Here is a 22,077-nt window from a genome sequence, read left to right as displayed (position 1 = left end):
AAAGTTCCGTTTTGCAGCCCTGTAAATCGGGAGGCGTGGCCACGCTGGCAGGAGTCCCGTGGTTCATTCCGAGCATTTGTTTTTATCCAGTTTTCCAGGAGCTTCATGTGTAGAAGATCATTTTTAAAAAAGAGTGAACAATGGCTGGGGGTCGAGATGGTCCTAGGCTAGTTTGTGGAGTGAGGATAACTAGGGTTCTCGGGGTGCGGTCGGAAGATAATACCTAGTAGGGAACACCCCTGCCCAGACCCACGCTTCTGGAAAGGAAGCATGAGTGCTTGTCACCTACCACAAGATGCTTTGAGCTAAGAGGTGGCAGGCTCCTGGGAGCTTGTCCCTCGGTTCCTCTGCAATGACCCTGCTGTTCCTGGAGCCACAGGGGACTTCTTGCAACAGAGCGAGGAAAGGGCCTAGCACCACATCTGGGACTTGCCACGTCTGTTTGTACTCCAGGGTTGTTGAGTGGGTTAGTTGAAGGTGCACTGGGGATGCCCAGCACTGGCAAAGGTGGTCACTATTGGAAACCAGATTTGACAGTGAGGGATGCCTGTAGTCAGAATGGCATGTGTGAGACCAGCTGGCGTGCGTCTGGAGCACATGGGCGGGCTGAGACGCTGCAGTGAACCCCCGAGCGAGCCCTGGCGGCTGTGTAACCACCACGGGATCATAAAGAAACCCTATTCTTCAGGGGAGAGGGCTGTGGGATCAGTCCTCCCTGGAAAACTCCCAGGCCGTGAGCAAAAGTACGCTACTTTGCAGGGGAGCTGCAGGGGCCTCGGTCACTTGTCCGAAGGCACCTTGAGCTTTCCAAGTTGACTCTACCCCTGAGCCTCAGAGGAGGCAGCTGGCTGGAGTGGGCCACGGCACCCAGCGCAAGGCCTGTTTTCTATTTAGAAAAGAATTTTAAGTTAGTTTTATAAAAAATGCATGAGTTACCAAACTGCATGCCTGATTTGATTCTGCTTTTTTTAGTCCATGTATGTATGCATATATGGATAAATGTTGGTGAGGAGGGCCTGGCGGGGGGAGCTCAAATGTCATCGGCTGTTATCTGCAGGCTCTGATAACAAAGAGGTTTCTGGGTGGTTTTTAATCTTTGATCTCTTAAGTGTTCTGTAGTGAACAGAGAGGAGTTAAAATTCGCAGTCTCTGGAAAGAGAACTGTCCCCCTGCAGCAGGAGCTGCTGTTTCCAGTCCCTGCCCTCTGGGTGTGTGGACCAGGCTGGGAAGAACAGCCTGGAAGAAGGGCCTCGGAGATCGTCGTGTCTAGCCCTTCCATTGGACACGTGGGGAAACTGAGGCTCCTGGCAAGGAGCCGAGCCCGCCGGGAGGTCTCTGGCTCCAGAATGCAGTGCTCTTTACTCTCCTGCTCCGGTGGGAGGGCTCCATCCCCTGTACCCACCACAGCCCTGGCAGCTGTAGGCCTCCGTGAATGTCAGGGGCTTTCGGTTTGGGTTCTGTGTTTTTAGAGAAAACTCACATGAGACGCTTTGCTGAGTGCCTTAATGGAGCTCTAACTCAAAGCTGGAAACCACAGGGAGAGGCCGATTCCTAGCAATCCGGAAAGGCCTGGCTCCAGATGGCCAGGTTTGAGCAGGTCTTTGAATAATAAAAGTCATAATCATTTATTGAACACCTGCTGTATGCCTCACATCTTCGAGATGGGTAAAACAGCCCCTGCTGCCAGGTGTGGGGGTGGGAGGAAGGGTCCACTGGGGTTGGTTGTGTGAGTAGCCGTTACTTCTTAACCCCCTGGTCGCCCTCCAACACAGGTTGCTGCTTTTCATTCGCTGCTTCGTGCTTTTCTGCCCTTTTGGAGGTTTTCCGTTAGGAGCACGTGTTTGTGTCATAATCAAAGGATAGCAATAGCTGTCATAATTCAGGTTAATTATTTTGTTTAGTTTTGCTGCTGAACGAGGCTTTGAATGATAAAAGTTGTCTCCTCAGCGTCCTGCCACCTTAATCATTGTTCACATGGCCTTCCTTTCATTGGAGGAGAGCAAAAAATCTGTCTTCCCCCCAGATGTCAGAGAATTGCACCATCCACGTTCTGGAACCATGGTTATCCCAGCCCTGACATTCAAAGGACCACGGACCACCCACCCCCCAGTTCCTAGAACCATTGACTCACTTCTGATTTTTGTAGGGAAATGAGATCTCCCAGTGAGGGAACCTTTGGAAGTCGTGCTCCCAGGTTCAAATTTTCATTTTAAAAAGTTGTGTGTTTTTTTTTTTAAATTATAAAATATCCTTATATCTTTAAAAAAAAAAAAGAGCTCTTCTGTATCATTAAGGAAAAACCTAATACACAGAAAGCAAAGAAGGTGAACATTTTACCATAAAAGTAGATCTACAGACCATTTCAAAAGATAGTGATCCAAAAAAATAAGGCAGAATACCAGGGATCCCGTTTTGTAACTACCAAGGTAGCAAACCCCAGTGTAATGCTTGTTAATTAAATTGGTTAAATGATGATGCCTCTATATAACATTAGACTCGTTAAAAACTTGTGCTTTCTTTGGCTGTGTAATGAGAGCGGGAAGTGCTCTTGACATTCTTCCGCAAAAAAACGGTGGCTAATTTTCTTTTTCCTTGGCCGTGTGCTATAATAAGCAAGTGTTGGGTACTAAATGATAAATGCTAATTTAAAGAAATCAAGTTGGTGAGGCTTTCCAGATCTTTCTGTAAAAGCGAAACCTTGTTCTGGGCTGACAGCTGGAGAAGAGTAGGTCTGGACCGAGAAGGACGGATGGGAGAGGGTTGTCCCGAGCCTGCTTTCTTTCCATGCAGATATTTGTGTCTCCGGGGTGCTTGTGTCTACCTCAGAGGCCACCTGGGGGTTCAGGGAGAGACGGGGAGGGGGGGGAAGCACCCAGCCGGTCTCTAGCATCGGGCCCAATGGCTCCTGCCATGCGCACCACCAAGCACTTGCCAGTTAGGAACTCTGTTATTCCTGTCCTCATCCTACAAACAAGACAGTGCCACATTTGTTGAATCAAACGTTTAGTTGGCTTTAGCAAGGCAGGGTTTTGGTTTTTCCCAGTGTGTCACCTACTCCCACCTGCCTGCTGATTATTGTCATTGTGCACCCCACCCCCCTCTGCCCCCACCTGGTTAACTGCTGGACTTGTACCAAGATGCGAGTAATTGGAGAAAGACCGTGTCCTGGGAGGGTGCCTCTGAGGAACAGGTCATTTCTTCAGATTTGTACGTGTATATATACGTGTAGATTTGTGTATTTGTGTGCATGTGTACATATATGAACTTTTTTTTTTAAGTGTTTTATTTTTCAGAGGGGGAGAGAGAGCAGGAGAGGGGCTAGGAGAGAGGGAGACAGAGGATCTGAAGTGGGCTCTGTGCTGACAGCAGAGAGCCTGATGCGGGGCTCGAACTCACGAACTGCGAGATCATGACCTGAGTTGAAGTTGCTACCCAGGCACCCCATATGAACTTTTTTGGTTTGGTAGGAGGGTGACTTTTATAAATGATCTGTGTTTGGAGGGATAGCTAGGTGAAAATAAGCCAGAAAACTTACGTTGAAGAATTGAAGGACAAAGTAAAATACACCCTGAAACTCCCAGCTATTACAATGAAGTGTTAAAGATGTAGGACAGAATTGGGGCGCCTGGGTGGCTCAGTTGGTTGAGCATCCGATTTCAGCTCAGGTCATGATCCCGTTGTTCGTGGGTTCGAGCCCCGTGTCGGGCTCTGTCTCTGCTGACAGCTCAGAACCTGGAGCGTGCTTCGGATTCTGTCTCCCTCTCTTTCTGCCCCCGCCCCTCTCTTTCTCTAAAAATAAAAATAAACAAAAAATATTTTTAAAAAAGATGTAGGACAGAATTAAAATGCAGAAACAGACCCAAGCCTTTGTAAGAATTTTGCCTCCTGATTTCGAATGAGTGGGGTGAAATTGTACCGAGGCAGCTGCCTGAGGAGTAAAATCTATATTCTGTATCAAAATAAGTTCCTGAAGGAGTAAAGAGTTAAATGTAAAGCTGGTCTCTGAAAGAACCTGAAGCAAACGTAGGTGCCTGTTTACCTTGTTTCAGGGTTTTTTTTTTTTTTTTCCCCTGTTTTGAACTTTTCTGCTCCTGCTTCCGAGGAATGATTGTTGGCTGTAAATCTTGAAAAGTTGCATTTTCACAGAACCACCAACCACAAACAAACAGTGCAGCTAATGGATAGCCTGGCATACTCCCCCAGGTGGCCCTCACCCAGATAATACTGGGGTGGGGGCTAGGCAGAGGCAGCCTGGTCTCTCCTCTGTCTGAGTGGGGCTCACACCTGGAAAGTGGGAAGACCAAATGTGTGATGTTGGGGGCTGCTTGGAACACACGACAGGATGGTTGGCAGAACCTGTAATTATGGAGAGGGTTGCTTTTCGGTGGGCAGAATGATTTTGAAATGTTGGGCCGGGACAGCCAGCCCATCCGTTACCCCCCAGTCTCTTTACCCCGGTCTGTTAAGACACCCAGTGAATGCCCATACTCAGCCCTCCTTGCTTCCAGATTACCAGGCTTTCCCGGTTTACAGAACACGGCCCGTCCTGTCACATAATCCTCCACGCCCGCGATGAGCAGGCAGGACAACAGTGATCCCCACTTTTTTTTTTTTTTTTAACGTTTATTTATTTTTGAGACAGAGAGAGACACAGCATGAACGGGGGAGGGGCAGAGAGAGAGGGAGACACAGAATCGGAAGCAGGCTCCAGGCTCTGAGCCATCAGCCCAGAGCCCGACGCGGGGCTCGAACTCAGACCGTGAGATCGTGACCTGGCTGAAGTCGGACGCTTAACTGACTGTGCCACCCAGGCGCCCCAATCCCCACTTTTTATAGGAAACTAGTGCGGGAAGGCCAAGTGACTTGGCCACGGCCATCCGTTGCTTGTAGAGGTAACAGCGCTCCGACCCACACGTTCTCAGGGGTGTCTGTTCATCTTGCTGCCATGTAGTGTGTTCATGGGATTCGCACGTTACCTCATTTCCTTCTATCATCCTTGGAAGTTAGGCGCTCTGGTTCCTGTTTCCTGGCTGAGGAAAGGCAAGAAGTGAATTCTGCATTTGTAGGAGAGAAAGAGGTGGTCCGTTTCCTGACCCCAGGGGCTCACTCTTGTCCCAGAGAACCAGTCAGACCTCTGGGAGACAGTCAGTGATTCAGTCTCGAATTCTCAGTCCCGGGCAGGGAGGGTGGGGTGTGGCAACACTGAGGTAGGAGGTGGGCATCCTGTGGGGGTGGGGGGAAGTGCCTGGGAGGTTTAGAGTCGGTCAGGGCGGGGGCCGGTGGGGGAGTATGCAGGGCACCAGCCCAGGTGGGGTGCTAGGCCCGTGACTTGCCCTGGGCGCGTGCGGGCCCAGGCTCAGACATGCTGACCACGTGGCAGGTGGGACACAGATTGTCTGGAAGGAGGCCAGGCTGGGGAGAACGACGTCTGTTCACCCCCAGGAGGCATTTGTTGAGGCAGATGTACCAGGTAAATGCCCGAATAGCAGCATTTAAGAAGAAAAGTGCCTCCAGTCCCTGCATTGGGCGGACCCACCTCCTCTCCGGTGGCACCCAGGACCCTGACCAGGCCCAAAACACCCCTGCCCTCCTTCGACCTTTCGAGGGACATTTCCCAGCAGGGATTTGTGTTTATGCATTAAGTTGTTGGTCTACTCTGTACAGCATGCAGCCTCTTGGAGAGGGCACAAACATTTGTAAAGCACCTCAGCCGCCCTGTGGGAGCTTCGTAAAACCGCCGAGTGGGTGAGGCAGGGCACCCCTCCATTCACAACGGCTGCTGTATGTTGGCCACCCACTACTGTTCTGCAGTGCATGCACGAAGCGGGAGACCTTGTTCTCCCATTTTAGAGATGAGGAAACAGAGGCTCGGAGAGTTCGTCACTTGCCCAGTAAGACGTGCCTGGGAAGGTGGTATTTGAGGAGGGTCTGTGGAGGACGTGGGCAGACCGGGAGAACCCGGTGGGACAAGGCTCAGAGCTCCAGGTCTCTTGCGGTGGGTACAGCCTCCTAACTCTCCACCTCCTTGTCTCCGCAGAGCGCAGCAGCCGCCCCGAGCCCCGTGCTTGGCAACATTCCCCCCAACGACGGGATGCCGGGAGGCCCCATCCCGCCAGGTTTCTTTCAGGTACGTGCTGGGCCCCCTCGGCCCTGTGCTCCTTCCACTCCTGGCCAGGCCCCGGGCGGGCGGGCGGGAGGGAGAGAGAAGTAAGTAGTAGCTCAGTTTGCCATGGTCTAAATACAGTTGCTGTGTGCTGGTTCAGACCCTTCCCATCCCTTTCTCCACCCCCTGCAAACCCTGAGGAGGGGAGAAAAGAGATGAAGAGCCGACCCCCTCTGCACGCGCTGTGTCACTTCTGCTCCAGCTTGTTTTCTTCACAACGGCTTCGCAGTCACGACACAGCCCGCCCCTGGTCGGGGAGGCGGGGGTGGGCCCCCCCCCCTTCCAAGTCCTCAGAGAGCTGTCTTTTATAACAAAAGCCTTTTTTTAAAAAAAAACAACAACAAGTAAACTGTTCTTTGTTTCTGTTTTGTTGCTGCTGTCATTGTCATTGTTTACTTTGCCTGTCCAAACTACAAACCTTAGGCATAATCTAAAAAAAAACAAAAAACCCACCATCCTGGCAGGTCTCGGAATCCTTTCCCTCTGGTTAACCACTTGATTTTTTCCGAGTGCGATCACAGGCGGCATCCCACGAGCATCTGGGCCCGCACTCCGCCCGCCAGAGGCAGGGGCAGGTCCCACGTGGAGTGAGAGCCAGGCCTTCCCCCGAATACACCTTGTGGGCCTCTGGGGGCTCCATCTTCTGTTGGGGCTGAGTGTGGCTGCCGTCCCCTCTCTGCCTCCTCCTCCTTCTATCTCTGCAGGCCTCTAGGAAGTGGGGGGTTGGTGGGAGACTCATCCCATTTTAACCAGGCTGAGGCTGGGGAATGCTGATTTGGAGAGGTACTGGCGTGCAGGGCTGGAAGGAACTGCTTTAAGCTCTTTTTTTGTTTGTTCATTTATTTATTTTGAGAGAGAGCAAATGGGGGAGGGGCAGAGAGAGAATCCCAAGCAGGCGTCGCACTGCCAGCGCAGACCCCAGTGCTGGGCTCGAACCCACCAACCGTGAGATCGTGACCTGAGAGCTAAAACCAAGCGTCGGACGCTTAACCGACTGAGCCACCCAGGCGCCCCTTTGATGAAGCTCTTGAGTGGAACATTTCATTCTTTGAAACCTGTCTGTGGCTGGATTTGAGAATCTGCCTTTGTCCCCCACCCCTTTGAAAGGCTAGCGCTTTCAGAGAAGAATATGGAAGGAGCTGTCATATAGAAAAGAAGGCCGAGATCTCTCCGTGAAGCCCAAGAATTCAAAGCTGGGAGCCCTGAGGCAAAGTCCAAGGAGACTTTTGCTTGGTGTAAGCCAGAATCTCACACCTTGTGCATCTAGCGATGAGACGCAGGCTGCTCCAAGTGGAGCCTCCTGCTATGAAGGCATCTGAGCAAAAGGGGGGACAAACCCCTCTTAGAGATGTTAAGGGGACTTTCTCCCTGGGTGGGAGACGACCTGGACAAACCACTTCTGCTTTGTAAGATTTCACATTTCGGTTGCTCTTGACCCCCGGGAGAGAAGAAGGGTTTGGACGCACTGCTCACCAGCCAGGACGGGAATCAGTGAATTTGGGTGTTGCCCATAAAACGGCAAGAGTGGGTTGTCCACCAAGATGGCGGTGAGGGAGGTGCGAGGGATGTCGGGATGGCGGTTGAGGGCTTTGGATGGTCACACATGCATCTATATACATTCCTAGCATGTTGCCCAAACTGGAGCCTTGCCCTGGGGTGGAAATGGGTACAGCCTCAGAAATGGGTGTGCAGACTCCAGGTTAGCCCAGACCAGGCATCGCCTGGGGCTTGGCTGGGGGTAAGGCATCAGGAAGAGGGGCCAGACTTTGGAATGAGACGTTCAAATGCTTAGAAACCTGCGGACCCAAGAAAGAAAGAAGCCAGGTGGGCTGCTGCCCTTTCTCCAGAGGGGAAACCCAAGGGACTACTGTCTGGGACAGTCATCCATGCCAAAGGACAGTCCTCTTCCTGGTCACTGCAGGCAGATGTTCTCTTCCTAGTTGGAGGTCTTTCTTACAGGTGTTCTGTTCTGCTTAGGGACCTCTTTTCCCAGGCTTACACATCCTCCCACATGATACCCTTGATACAGTGCACTTGTGACTTTCCTGTCTGGTGGACGGAGCCCCAGGCGCCAGGCTCCACCTGTGTGCATGCCTGTTGAGGCTGCCTGCTGGCATCTGAGTGCCCAGTGCAGGCCACTGTGGTGGGAAGAAGTGGACAATAGCCAGCTGTAGTTTTTAAATAGGCCATTGGCTTCTATTTTGGCCTGAGTCTGGGGCAAGGCAAAGTTTGCCTGATATGTGGGCAGCTCTTAACTTCCTGCTTTGGTATAATTGTCCATGGTTAAAGCCTAATTCCAGACATACTTCTTGGGCCCTCCCCTGTGACGTTCAGGGGTGTGTGGTCAGAAAGTCCAGACTGATTCCTGTCCTTATTTGGCCACTTCCAGGCACCATCAAACAGAGGTCGCTTTTGGATCCTCTCGACCGGAGGTCTTTTCTGATCCCTAATCAGGATGAGTTGGCAAGGGCTGAGGCGGGTGGGGGGACAGCATTGAGCAGGGACCCGTGTGCCCCGGACTGTCTGCTTCTGGGGTGGCTCTGGCCGGCTTTGTTCTCCCCGCCCTCAGGTGAGGGCATCATGTTTAATCGGGCAGAGGAAGATGAAGCAGACGGGCGCTTCCTGGTTGTGATGCTGAAGTACTCAGGCTAGGTCACTGCTGAGGGGAAAGGGTATCTCTCTGGAAGGCGGTGGTGACTGCCCATTTCCGGAGTAGGCCAGGACGCAATGCGAATATTAGCTATTGATTGCTGGCCCTGCCCCCTTGCTCATCTTGCAGGCAGCCACTCTGATATTAGAAGGGAAATCGAGATGGTATCGGGTTTTATCTGCTGCCAACAATTTGCACTTCTTCCCCTGCTTTGCCCACAGTCTGGGCAGGCAGCTCTGATGCAGGGGGGCTTTGTCCCAAGGAGCCAGCCTGGGTTGGCTGATCCAGCTTTGACCAGATCCTGTCCCAAGGTGGCCAGCCCAGTTTTCAGATCAGGACTCTGCCCCTAGTTGATGCTAAATATAGAAGCCCGTGGGGCCTCCCGGTAGGTGGGAGGGAGCAGCTGTCCACCCCTGTCCCAGCCCCTCCGAACACAGGGGGGCTTTCTTAGGTTGCCAGGCTGCAAGGCTACTCCAGGGGTCAGAAGGCTTGGCCATCCGCATACTAGGTTCCATCTGTTTGCTTTTTCTTATTTGGTGTTGAGGTTTCTCAGGTGGACGGTGCGCTGGTCCTGTGGCATGAGATGTCTATGGTAGCAAGTTCAGGGCTGGCAGAGAGGTGGTCTGGGACCCAGCCTGACCATACCTCACAGTATTGGGGACTGTTTTGGTTTTCTTCGGGTTATGGAAGAACTTACCAAGGGTGTTCTGGTTCTGTGCTTTCCTTGTAAAAAGACGGCCTTGATCTTGGTATCGCGAGCGTCTGGCATGCGCTAGGGACCCGGGAGATGTTTGAACTGAGTTTATTTCTGTTGCTCATGTTACCAGCAGTGGAGCCCAGCCAGCCCTAAAGGTCTAGATCCTCATTCTGACCAGGCTTGGAGTGTCCAGAGGTGGTATTCTGCAGTGGGGAAGGATACAAAGGACTGTTGTCTCAGGACACCTGTTCTGGTCCCCCACTTGTCCACATACTTGCTGAGTGACGTTGGGCGAGGTGCTCCCCGTCTCTGGGCCCCAGTTTCCTCACTAGTAGATGAAGCTGGGTGGACCAGATGGTCTCTGAGGGCCTTTCCAACTTGGATTTTCTGCTTTGGATCCAGATGGATTTTACATAATCAAGCAGTGGCATTTTTTTTTTTTTTTTTTTTTTCCATGCAGCTTAAGTCAGTTGGTCTTCACATCTGGCAGACTCGGCTTGGTTTGGCCAGGCCTGCTGGTCTGGGTGGGCCCCCAGCTCCTTGGCCCTAAGGTGGTTCTAAGGGAGGTACCATCCAATGAGGATTTCTAGGTCCAGAGCTGGGGAGTTGCAGGAGGGCAGGGGTCATGAAGACGGGAGCATTGAGTACAGGCTGTTTTTGTTCTTGTTTTGTTTTAAATTCCAGTGATTGTTTTCAGTTATGTAGTGTTTTTAGACATCCAGCTTACTTTCATTTTGATCGTAGCCTTTCTGCAGAGGGGGCAGGGCTAATTGGGAAAGTGAGACTCGGAAAGGTGAATGACTTCCCCAGAGTTCTCAGCTGTGGGCTACAATCAGGGTCTAAACCTGGGCTTGCTGCTTCCAGATCCTGGTGTTCTTCCACGGCAGTCAGATACATGTCTGATTGCCTACAGGAAGAAGAGACAATAGAGACCAAGGAAAAGGAGGGAAATGATGGAGGGAGAAAGAGAAACTCTAGCCATCTTGTCTCAAAAGCAGGCAATGTTTCTATTCAGACAGCAGCTCTGACTGGTTAGTGGTGTCTTGCTAGAACACGGTGCTGGGAATGATGCAGAAGCCACGTCCAGGCTCAGCAGATACCGACTGGCAATGTCTGCCATGAACATGGGGATGTAAGTGGTAGTACATGACCCGTGTATTTGCCATCCGTGATCTAGTCCAGGCTTCACTTCATAGATACAGGATGGAGGCTCAGAGGCAGGCGGGACTGTGGTTAGCGATAGTGGTCAGCCACCTCTGAGGGCAGGGGGCTGGACTCTAGGCCAGAACTGACCAGTCATAGTCTGCCCCCAGAAGCACCCAACCTACCAGAGAGACTGACAGGTAAACCCATGCCCTATAGCAAGAAATGGAGAGACCAGCCTGCTCAAGAGCTTCCTGGAGGCAGTACGGTCTGGGACGGTGTGTAGAGTGAGGTGGATGATAGGTAGGTCCTCACTAGGAGAGGGGGACTGGAGAGTTTTCTGGCAGTGTTTGATGGACCTTTTTAGGGACTGTGGGCTCCATCTGGGGGTAGTGGGAGCCACTGGAGCAACCCTGGTCTGGATAATACCTTGGCCAGGTCTGTGTTCTAGAACAGTTAACTCTGTACTGCTCTGTCAGCTCTGTAGGGGCAGGAACTTGGGGGTTGACCACATTAATGATGGAGACTGGTATTGCAGAGACCCAACAGAGGTCAAAGGGCTAAAGACCGAGCCTTCTCTGGACAAGGCAGTCCTGGGGGAGCCAGTTCCCTTTGCCAAAAGCACAGCCTGTTCTGTTCTGAGCATCCCCAGATACTTGCCATTGTAGTGGGGGCACAGTAGGGGTTGACATGTCCCCCCCCCCCCCCCCCCCCGCCCATTCTAAGGAGTTCTTAATTCCTGCCAGCCAGCTGAGTCCACTCACCTCTGAGGTCTACCTCCAGAGAACCCTCCCCATCAGTTGTGGGTGGGGGTAGGGGAGGAGAAGGAGCATATCATGTGTATAGCTCAGAAGCCTAAGAAATGATCCAAAAATAAGAGGAAGAAACAGATACACGTGACCTTGGACCTTTCCTGTTGAGACTATAGGAGCGCTTCTCTCCTCATTTCCTGCAGAAGTAGCTGGGGTTTCTCTGGGAGAGAAGCAGCCTCAGGAGGGCTCTGGCAAGTGACTCCAAGTATCTGAAGTTTAGCCATATAGAAGATTCTCAGACCTGGGGCACCTGGCTGGCTCAGTTGGAAGAGCATGCAACTCTTGATCTCGAGGTTGTGAGTTCGAGTCCCACATTGGATGTAGAGATTACTTAAATGAGTAAATCTTAGAACAAGAAGAAGATGCTCAGATCTGCCTCTGCCACGCTTCAGCCCTTAGATCTCAGGTCCTTCAGAGGAAAGAAGAGGGAGGCCAATTTGAATCTTTGTGTGGAAGATCGTTCTACCACCTGCCAATTTAACAAAGTAGTGAGCTCCTTGGCACTGGTGGTAACCAAGTGGAGACTCAGTGCTCAGTAGAGAGCCCTGGGGACTGAACGCCTTGGGCTGGGCTGGTGTGTTTCCAGGGAGGATCAAAGCCCAGTAAATGAGAGCAGGCTGGCAGCAGGAGCTCAGGCAGTTCCCAAGAGCTGGGCCGAGTGCTGTCCATTTCCTGCCTTCCTCTCCGGCGGGAAGCAGGCAGCAGCACAGTGAGCTGACACTCCTTGCCAGAAAGCTGCAGCAGCAGGAAAGACCTCTCTGCTGACTAGGGCCAGGGCGGGACTAGGGGAGGCTTGGAAAGAAAGAAACCACCCTGTTTGTGTGGTTTTCAAAGCTTGCTGCACAGGAGGGCTCGATGAGTGGGGGGTTTAGATCGCCATTTGATGGATGGTGAATCTGAGGCCGGGACCTAACCCATGCAAGTCTTGGCAGACTTGCTGATCATCCTTTAGCCCATTGGCCAGACGTGGTCTCTAAGGGCACAGTGACCTCGCAGTCACCCACCCTTGGTGAGCATTGCGGACGAGGGAGGCAGCCGTGGACCTGCCCTCAAGGGGCTCGCAGTCTGGTGGAGGCAGGGAGTGATTACACTGAGGCTTCAGTGCCACGAGGGCAGGTGAAGGAGCAGCTGGCCTAGCCTGGGGTCCACCTGGGAAATTTCCCCTGAGGGGCTGACATAGGAGGCCTGAGCAGGAGGCAGTTGCCAGTGAGGGGGTGGGGCAGTGTGCCAGGACATGAGTATGAAAGGGCAAGTTTGGAAAGGCAGGAGACCTGGATAGACGCTCAAAGGACTGTTAACTTAAAGACAGAGGAGCCATGGAAGATTCCTAAGAAGGGGAGTGGCCCGGTTCCAGGAAGACCCCTCAGTGGCCTGGAGGGGCTGTGCTTGTGGCAAGCTGGCCATTGTGGAAGTGTGGAGTCCAGGCAGTGGTCCCCTGGGGGTTGGCCAGGGCCTGGGCCGGAGTGGTGACTGAGTGCAGTGCCGAGCACCTCCCTGGCCTGAACCAACAGCCCCTTGGATATGGGTGTGGGGAGGAAGCAGAGCTGGGAGGATGCCGCAGGTCCTGGCCTACCTTGGCCAGAGGTAGCTAGAGGCTGTCAGCCAGCCGCCTCCTATCAGACCCTTCACTTTAGAAGGCAGGGGCCCCACACATGGTCCTGTGGCTGCCCCTTTGCCCCTTGAGGCTCCCAGCCAGTGTTTTCAGGTCCTAAAATGGAACTATCTTGACCCCCTCTTGTAGTTGTCGGTAGAAGCTCTCTAGATGAGAAAAGTGGTCCCCTTATGTGATTCCATTTGACCCTTTGAGGTAGGCCTGACAGCTAACAGCATTCCCACTCTGGATGAAGAAACCAAGGCTCACGTTGGCCAGAGTTGCTCAGGGAAGACAGGCCTGGACCAGGTGGTAGGCTCTATAGAGTTTTGAATGAGCACTCCGTCCACTGGGGGGCAAATCCCCTCCCTTTCTGGACCCCATTCTCTGGCCTCGGCCCTTGCCACGTCTGCATTGCTGTGGGCCAGAGGGGGTCTGATAGATGCGCTGGTCTGTGGGAGAGGAGGACAGAGATGCTGTGTCAGGGGTGAGTGAACCAGTTCCTGCCGGGGACAGAAGCACCCCCTCCGCCCCGCCCCTCACCCTGTTGTCTGCCTCCAGACTGACAGAAGGCAGGGTCACTCCCGCTGAGAAGGATTAGAGAGGAGGCGGGGCACCCCAACTGCTGGGCCCTGAGCTGCTCCCACCCCAGCCCCACCTGTTCCAAGCCAACTTGGTGCGCTATGCAGCAAGAGCACCACTCCTCTGACTCCTGTGAAGAAGCTAGAAGCTAGCTTTAAGCCTGAAGACCCCTGCCCTGGCTGTTGGACGTCCTGATTTGAGTCCGACCGTGTTGCCAAACGGCTGTGTGGCCTTGGGGAACCATGCTCCCCTCTCTGGGCCATACGTGCTTTAGAGGACTTCATAAACCCCTGGCCCTCAGAAACTCTGTCACCTGGGCTGTCCCCCTTTCCCCACCGTGGACCCACACACAGGCCTCCCTGCATAATTGCCTGGCCTGGGTGGAAAGGCCAGGGCAGGAGAGGAGGAAAAAAACCTTTTCTTGCCAACACCACCTCCACAAAGGTCAGGCTGTGCTCCCGCCCCGCCCGGCAGCCAGCTTGGTGCCTAACGTCTGCCCGGCGGCAGATGACCGCGCCGGGGCTCCTAGCAACCGCGGACAAAAGGTTACTCCTGACGTGCCAGGCTGCCGGCCCCCTCGCCCTCCCTTCGGAAAGGGAAAACAAAGTTGCGGCCTTGACTGGCGCGTGTGCCTCTGTGCACGCGGGCGGGCATGTTTGTGTCTGCACACTCGAGCCGCCTCTCCGCCCCTCCGAAAAACGTGAACTCCGCATGTCGCGCCGTAACTCTCGCTGATGAAATGGAAAGTTGAACATAAATCAATGTCTGCCGCCCTGTTAGCTATGCATCAGCAGTCAGTGCCTGGGAGATTTGCTCAGTAACAAAGCACCCAGCCGCTCCGCAGGCCTCGACCGCCCCCTAACGCGGAGCCGGCCCCACGCCGCCGCCGGGGAGCTCAGCTGCTGGCCGCCTCTGCCTCCCCACCAGGGACCGCCCCCAGCCCCAGGTCTCTGCTCCCTTTCTGGGGAGAGGAGGGGGCGCGTCTTCCGGAAGGACCCTTGGACCTAGGAGACCCGGGCTAGTTCTTGCTGCTGCTCCTTACGCTTCCCCCAGGAGACCCCAGCGTGTCCCCTCCCTCTGGGCCTCTCCTGAGTTGTAAGCCTACTCGCATCTCTGACTTTTGTGGATTCCCATCCTCAAGGATTGGTGTTCCAGTAGCCTCCTTCACCTCTCGTGTATTAAAAAGCTTGGGCTGGTTTATCCTTTTTTGCCTTTCTGCCTGGGTTTTTACTTTGGGTTTCTTTTAGAACTGGCTTTCTCCCTCCTGGGTTTGAGAGCTGCCGTGCCATGTTGTCCCCTGTCCCAGCACCAGGGTCGCGTCTGTTCCCTCCCTCCCCCTGTCACCCCTGCCAAGATCCTCCCGCCTGTCATGGGGGTGGAGGAGCCCCCTGTGTTTCTGTTTTGTTTCTTCATAGTTGGCTGAGGGGGTAGACCCTCCCGTGTTTCTGCTTCCACCTTCCTCCTGTGCAAATCGTGCTGAGGTTTTTTCCCTTAAAAAAAAAAAAAGGTCAAATTCCTCAGCCCTTGTAGCAGAAAAGGTTGGAGGAAGAGAATTCCAGTGGAATCCAAGGAATAACACGCCTTGGCATTATGTGGCTCAGGATAGACCCCCCCCCCCCCCCCCGAATGAGATCATACCACTCTGAAAGGAAACTGCCCAATGGGGAGTCTGGGCTGGGCCAGCGGGCTGGACTGGAGTCTGAGGACTTTCTCGCATCTCCCTGAGTGTTCCAAGAGCCGGGATATAGCAGGAGATCCACAGTGTGGGTTTTGAGTTCATGTCCTGTTTTCTGCGTAAATGAACTCCGCAGCCGACCTCTCGCAGACAAGTGCCCTCCCCCAGATGAAGGCCTTGGGATAAACAAAACCCCTGGGCCAGGCCCACCTGTCATTCAGCAAGCCCCCTATCTCTTGCTGATACCAAAATGGTGGCGTCACACCTGGTAAGAGTATGGTTAGGAAGCTGCAGCTTTTCCATGAAGTGTCAGCGTCACAGTGTGCAGTGGCTGTGACCAGGGGCTTTGGAACAAGACAGCCCCCTGTCACTTCCTGACCACGTCTTCTGGGGAGCTTACCTGACCTCTCCGGGCACTGGTGTCCTCAGCTGTGCTGAGGAGCAGTCATTCAGCAAATCACAAGGCCTCCTTTTTGGAGCTCTGGTAAGGATTGGCTATACGGAGAAATGTGTCCGTGCTCAGTGATGGTTTCCCACTGCCATTGAAACATTACCCATTGGCATTAGGATCTGGCTTGACCAGTAGTCAGAAGCCTAGCACCTGGGCCCCTGGAAGCTCATCTGTCATCCCTCCCTCACCCTCTCTGAAGGTGTTCCATCCTTCCTGGAGGCCCTGAGGTCACGCAGCCTGGGTTGCCTTGAGAAAGTCCACTAACCTGTCTGAACCTCATTGCTTCGTCTGCCAGTTGGGGGTGAAGATAGCCCCAGACTCTCGGGCACTTGTGAGCATGGCGTGAAATGAACCTGTGGAGCCCTGCCTGGTGCCTGGTGTGGGTAAATACTCAGGAATCTTCCTTGTGGATATGCGTAGGTCTGTCCTGGGGCTGTTCTTTTCTCAGAGGTAAGGGTCAGGGTAGGGCTAGGGCCACCGTGAGTGTTCTTCCAAGAAGGGAGTGTTAGGGGCTCAGCACGGCCTTGGGGGCAATGATGTGTGGGAGAGGCTCTGGGTGTTTTCGAGATTGATTGGCTTTTTAGTACTTAACCCTTCAGTTAGACTGATGTACCTGTTACCTACTAAGCACCAGGCCCTGCTTGGCCCTTTAATGTGCTACCTTACTTAGTTCTGCCCACCTGGCCTAACTCCTTGTTCCCTGGTCTACCCGCTGGGAGTTTACAGGGGAGGTAGAGGCAAGGAAGCAGGTTGTATGTTCAGGAGCTTCTGATTCTGTTCCTGCTAGGCTCAGCAATATGAACTCCTTTTACCGTGAGTTAATGTCAGCTCTCCCGCCCGGGAGGCTGGGTCTTTGCCGGTTATCCTGAGTTCTGTTACTAGTGGACCTCACCTGGGTAAATTTGAGTTTCCGCTCCCCGCCGATAAAACAGGAACAGCTTCCACCCGCTTTACCAGCTATGCGTTTGGAAATGTGGCCGGAATGAAAGGCAGATCAGAAATCCGCACAAGGCCTCCTTCCTAGGGGCTGGCATTCAATCATCTGTTCCTTCAGTACACATTGAGTGACAGGTTTCTGCCTGGCCCTGCAGAACCTGACTGCAGATGTTCATAGTATGGGGCCGACCCCAGCCTGGGCTAACTGCAGGCCAGTGGGCGGCTCTCCTTCAGCAAGTGCACTTCCTGTCTATGGTGTCCTTACATTGAGGAAATCAAGTCCAGGTTCTGGGTATGCCATTCACAGGTCTTTGTGATCTGACCCCTGCTACCTTCACACCATTATTAGACCAGCTGTTGATCCCCAGGGCAAGGGCCAGAGCTCTTGCTCTCACACACGACTTTGTCCCTCCAGCATGTCTCTGTGGCCTCTTCTACAGACTGCAGAATCCTCCCCTCCCCTTGTTGCATGAAGGCTCTTCAATTTTGGGTCATTTCATTCAAGAAGACTTTGACAGAGTCTTGCCCTGTCCTTGTCCCAAGGTCAAAAAAGATATGCCCAAAATGTGGATCTGATTAAGTGCCTCTTCCTCAGAATAATTATAGCGTCTGGTCCCAGGAAACTTACTCTGAAGTTGTGGAAAAGGCGCCAAGTGTTTGGAGACTTGCAGTTTGTTCTGGGGCAATGGCTTTACCTTTCTCGGTCTCCATCTGCCCACCTGTGATACGCACCAATGTTAGAAGGGGCGGACGTGGGAGGTGTGGTGGAAAGCAGAAGAAATAAGGGACCACTTCAAGGGCCACACGACTTCTGCAGAGTATGCTGAAGAGCTCTCAACATCAGGCAGAGGGAGTGCATGAGGGTCATGCCTCTAGCCTGAAACTGTTAGAACACAAGGGGGCCGCTCCCTGGGTTTGGGGTAATAGGAAAGCTTAGTCAAAGAAAGAGGGGAGCTCCTGAAGCATTCCTGGAGGTGGGGAAGATCCTGACAGCTTTTTGTTACCAGCGGCCTCCCTTTGGTGAGGGCCAGTTCCTGGCACCAGACTAAGTACTTGACTCTCAGTATCTCAGTCCTGCAGCTCTCTGGGAGGAGGTGGGGTGTCCCATTTTACAGGTGAGGTTACGCAAGTAGTCGGGTGGGGGAGACTGCAGACGGTGCTCCTGGCCCATGAACCTGGGGTTCTTCCAACAGCGCTTAGCCCCCTCCCTCCCCAGCTGCCCCTGTGCTTTTGCTGAGGTGAGCCAGTTGCATAACCCACTGCCCGGGTGACCGCGGGCAGGCTTCCTAAACCCATTTCTCCCCAGAGTCCTGGTTCTTCCCCTGCCCCATCTGTTGCTTCTCCTTGGCTGAGGAAGGAAGATGAAATCTTGGGCCATTCCCCAAGCTGTTCCCTTCCCTCCCAGTCATCCAGGGAGCTGCAAACCAAAGGGAGAACCTTGGCCAACTTCTTTTTCCTCTTGTGGTCAGTGGACAATAGGGGTTGAATTCTGGCATTCTGGATTTGTGCCTTCCAGAGCCCTGTGCCTCCTCTTCCTAGTTGGATATGATGAAATCTTTACTTTTTGGATTGTCTGTCAGGGCGTGAAGGGGTAGGAGAGGAAGGCTGTATCCATGCATGTGTCTGGAGAGCTTAAAGTAGAGCAGGAATTCTCCGGGTGGATGAGGCAGTGCCTTTTTAATATGCACCTCGCCTTCAGTGTGCCGTTGTGATTAACAGCGGAGCCTGAGCGCTGGTGAGAGGCGGTGTGGAGGCTGGCGGGCAGGAGTAGGATGTGTCTCTGCAGCACTATCCATTCTCAGAGCAAAAGGCAATCTTTTGATGGGGTGGGGGGGGGGGGGATTTTGTTCTCTTGGCAAGGTAGGTGTTCCTAGGGATTGGTGTGGTTCTGGATCCTGAGTCAGTCTCTTACCCATTTACGCAGAGAGTCGGTCTCTACGGCAGTGAGTATATGTCAGGGAGGGAGAGGTTTGCTGTCTGGATCCTGACCAGAAACCCACATGGCTGGGACTGGGTATTGGAAGCCTTCCCCTGGGCCCTAGCTCCTTTTGCCAGCACTAAAGAGGGCTAGCTGTTCAGGACTGGAGTATGGCTTAGTGGGAGAGCAGGTGCATACTCCATGTGTGGTCAGAGAGAGATGGGAATCAGCACCCCAGACAGCTATGGACTTGGTGTCCCGAGAAGTCTTAATTTCTAAGTTGAGAGACACCATAGAAACATCTCTGGAAAGGAAAGGAAAGGAAAGGGTGTATAATTTCCAACACTTAGGCACGAGCTGCTAAAGGTTAATGACCCCACTTCTCAGCCTGGAGCACCCAGCCCCAGGTCTCCCCATCTTGTGCATAAGGCCCTCTAGCACCGTGCCCACACGACCTGTAGAGCACAGGTGCCAGTCTCTCAGCCCAGAAGCCCCTCTGTGCCTTTTCTGCCAGAGGACACCTGATCATCTTTCCAGGTCTTGCCTAAATGTGATTATTTCTGTAATTGCTGCCCTCTTGCTCTCTAGCGTGCCTGGTACCTTGTCTCTGTTGGGGTGCTGCTGTGATAATAGTTAAACTCTGGTCTCTCCAACAGCCTGGGACTCTTTTGGGGAGGCCTGAAGTACTATTCAAGCGTCTCTGGTGCTTAGTGCCTCCTTGGCCCAGGGTGCTGGAACCCAGTGGCTGGATCATTGCCAAGGTGGACTGGGTTTTGCACATACGTTCTGGGCATCATTGCTTTTCCCTGTGTCCCTATAAAGGGTGCCTGGTTATATGGACACAGGCACGTACAAAGAATCTCTAGCAGGGAGACCGCAAACGTTTAGCAGCCGGAGGCAAAGTCACCTCTCTTAAACCTACCCCATCCCAACCATAGCCATTCAAGGTAGAGCCCTTCCTCGAGATGACCCTAGAGAACTTCACGGCCCAGGAGAGAGTCAAACAGTGCGGACCTGCTGAAAGAAGTCAGGGCTGGAATGGAGCCCCCAGGATGGTCTGTGCTGGCATTCGAGGGATGAATTTGTTCCCCAGCATTGTGGCGAGAAGGAAACTGGGGAGATGATCAGCAAGGAGGTACTCTAGGACCAGCCAGCTGGATGTGAATGCTGGTTAATTGTGTTACAATGATGAAAGATCAAGAAAACCAGGGCTCAGAGATTGGCCACGTGGCATTTTGATGGGAGAACCAGAACTCGGGTTCACTGACCCGTGGTCTAGTGCTCATTCTGTTCATCCTCAGTGGGAAAAACTGTGGCTGTGATAAATAATACTGTAATGTCATTGGACTTCACTTTCCTTACTGTAAATGGGGTTGACTTTTGCTTCACTTATTTTCTTAGAGAAATATAAGGTTAAAAAATTAGAAAGTAGATACAGTACTATTTTATTTCACCTTGAGAATTTCAAAAAGACCCCAGTTTTTTCCCTCTTCAGCCTTGAAAACCATTACCTATCGCAGGGGTCAGCAAGCATTTTCTCTAAAGGACCAGACAGTACATCTTTTAGGCTCTGTGGGCCATCTGGTCTCTGTCACAACTCTGCCATCGAAACATGACAGCAGCTCTGGACAGTAGACAAGTGGGCATGGCTGTGTTCCGATAAAACTTTATTTACACAAACAGGCAGCAGGCCCTATTTGGCCCCGAGCCATAGTTTGCCAGCGCCTACTCTAGCTGAACATGGCGGCCGTGCTCTTGGGGTCCTGGCACTCCAGCCTCCGCTTTGGGCATGCAGCGTGGTGCAGGGCACCCAGCCTGGACCTGGGACCAGTGAGATGGGGCTCAGTCTTCCTGTCTATGCATAGGGCTGGGGGAAGAGCCTGGTGGGGGGCCGTATGTGCCGGAACTCTGCGTTAGGTCGTGGACCCGCCTCTACTTTCATTTGCCACGTTTCCTCCTTTTGTTTTGAAAACCGTCGCCTGCTGATTCTGCGTCTCTGTCTCTGTGAGGCAAGCGTGTGTGCCTCATGCCTCTTGAGAAGAACATACGCTGAGCACCTCCTGTGAGCGTCTTGGCACCAGATTCACAAGTGTGTGGACCTCTCGCCCTTGCCGTCTGCCCAGCACTGTCTCGGTTCCTCGGAAAGAGGGGGGAGAAGGGGAGGTCAGCTGGGGCCTTTGCTCAGACAGAAATCAATGAGTCTTCCGCTGATCTCTGCACAGAATGGACCTCGGTGGCCGTGTAGATTGCTGATGGTATGCAGAGGTGACCCCAAGGGGGAAACAACGCTGTGTACTGTCTTGCTCCTTCTGACTGGTAACTTCCCCACCATCCTGGGAAGATGGGCTGTTGTCACTCGACCTCTCTGGCAAAACCCATTCTCCTTGTCAGGTGCCCATGGAGAGTCACGACTGTTGCAGGCTTATCTCCTAGGTGGCCGTGGCCAGCAGCCCCTGACTTGGAGCTCTCCTGGGGTCATGCCATTGGGTATGGCCCAGCTCAGCTCCCGGAGGACCTGCTGTGTGTGTCCCAGGCTTGCGTCCCAGGCTCGTGTTGGGTGGGCGTACGGATGGCCCAGGCTTCCTCCGCCCTCGGAGAGTTGGTAATTTCAGCTCCAACTCTGGCCTATACCTCCCACATACACACACATAGAGAAGCCCTGGAGAGGACAGATAGAAGCAAGGATAGGAAAGCCACTGTGTGAGCCATTGCCAACTTTGTTCCCATGGGTCAAGATAAAGAAATAACTTTTCCTCCAAGGAGGCGCATGTTAAAGGGGGGGGGGGGGGGCGCGGTGGTGGTTAAAGCTCTCCCTCCTTCACCTAGCCAGGTGGTCAACTTCGCGCTCCAGGGACCAGGCAGACCACGTTGACGGATGTCGGGTGTCAGTGGCACTCGGGCACACCTTGGCCCTCTCCCCAGAATGGGCTAACAGCGTTTTCCGTCAGCATTTGTGTCCAAGGAGCAAATTGGATTGTCTGCCGCATGCCTTTTACCATGTGTATAATTAATGTAATTTTATATTCACTCAATTAAAGTGACACACCCAACAGGCAGATTACACAGGCCCCTAGTAATGCCGGTCGTCTGTCTCTGCTGCCAGTAGATGAAAGCCATCCCCTCAGCCTTGCCAACCCAGGGGCCAGTGGCCCCATGAGTCAGGGAAGGTGTGCAGTGTTTTGTCTCTGAGCCACCTAAAACGTCAAGTCCCCTTCCCCAAAGGCCTTCTGTTGAGACAGAGAGCAAATTTAGCCAGTGGTAACCACGTAGCATTATTCTGCAGCTTGCAGGGTACTTGTATGGCTTCGGTATGAGGAACGTGTCACCTGAAACCCTCCCCCTTACAGATGAGCAGCCCAGGGCTCAGGGATACGAGGCACGGCTCCAGCCCGAGTGCCCTGGGCTCTGGGGGCCGACACTCTGGCCACTGGCCACAGCCCGGCTTCATTCGCGCTCTCT

The 22,077-nt window shown here is 53.3% G+C and overlaps 1 protein-coding gene across 6 annotated transcripts in view; it reads left to right on the top strand.

Annotated features, from left to right (window-relative positions):
- The window catches only part of SSBP3 (single stranded DNA binding protein 3), a 164,169-nt gene that overhangs the window by 110,999 nt on the left and 31,093 nt on the right, over positions 1-22,077 (top strand). For all 6 annotated transcript variants that reach the window (XM_019837059.3, XM_019837060.3, XM_011284976.4 and 3 more), the window contains one exon: positions 6,038-6,127. In XM_019837059.3, the coding sequence (XP_019692618.1) occupies positions 6,038-6,127 (90 nt within the window). The remainder of the gene's footprint in view (positions 1-6,037; positions 6,128-22,077) is intronic.

Source organism: Felis catus, chromosome C1 (assembly GCF_018350175.1).
Source record: "Felis catus isolate Fca126 chromosome C1, F.catus_Fca126_mat1.0, whole genome shotgun sequence".
Lineage (NCBI taxonomy): Eukaryota > Metazoa > Chordata > Mammalia > Carnivora > Felidae > Felis > Felis catus.
Note: the sequence above shows the minus strand (reverse complement) of the source record. Positions and strands in the feature narration are given on the sequence as shown.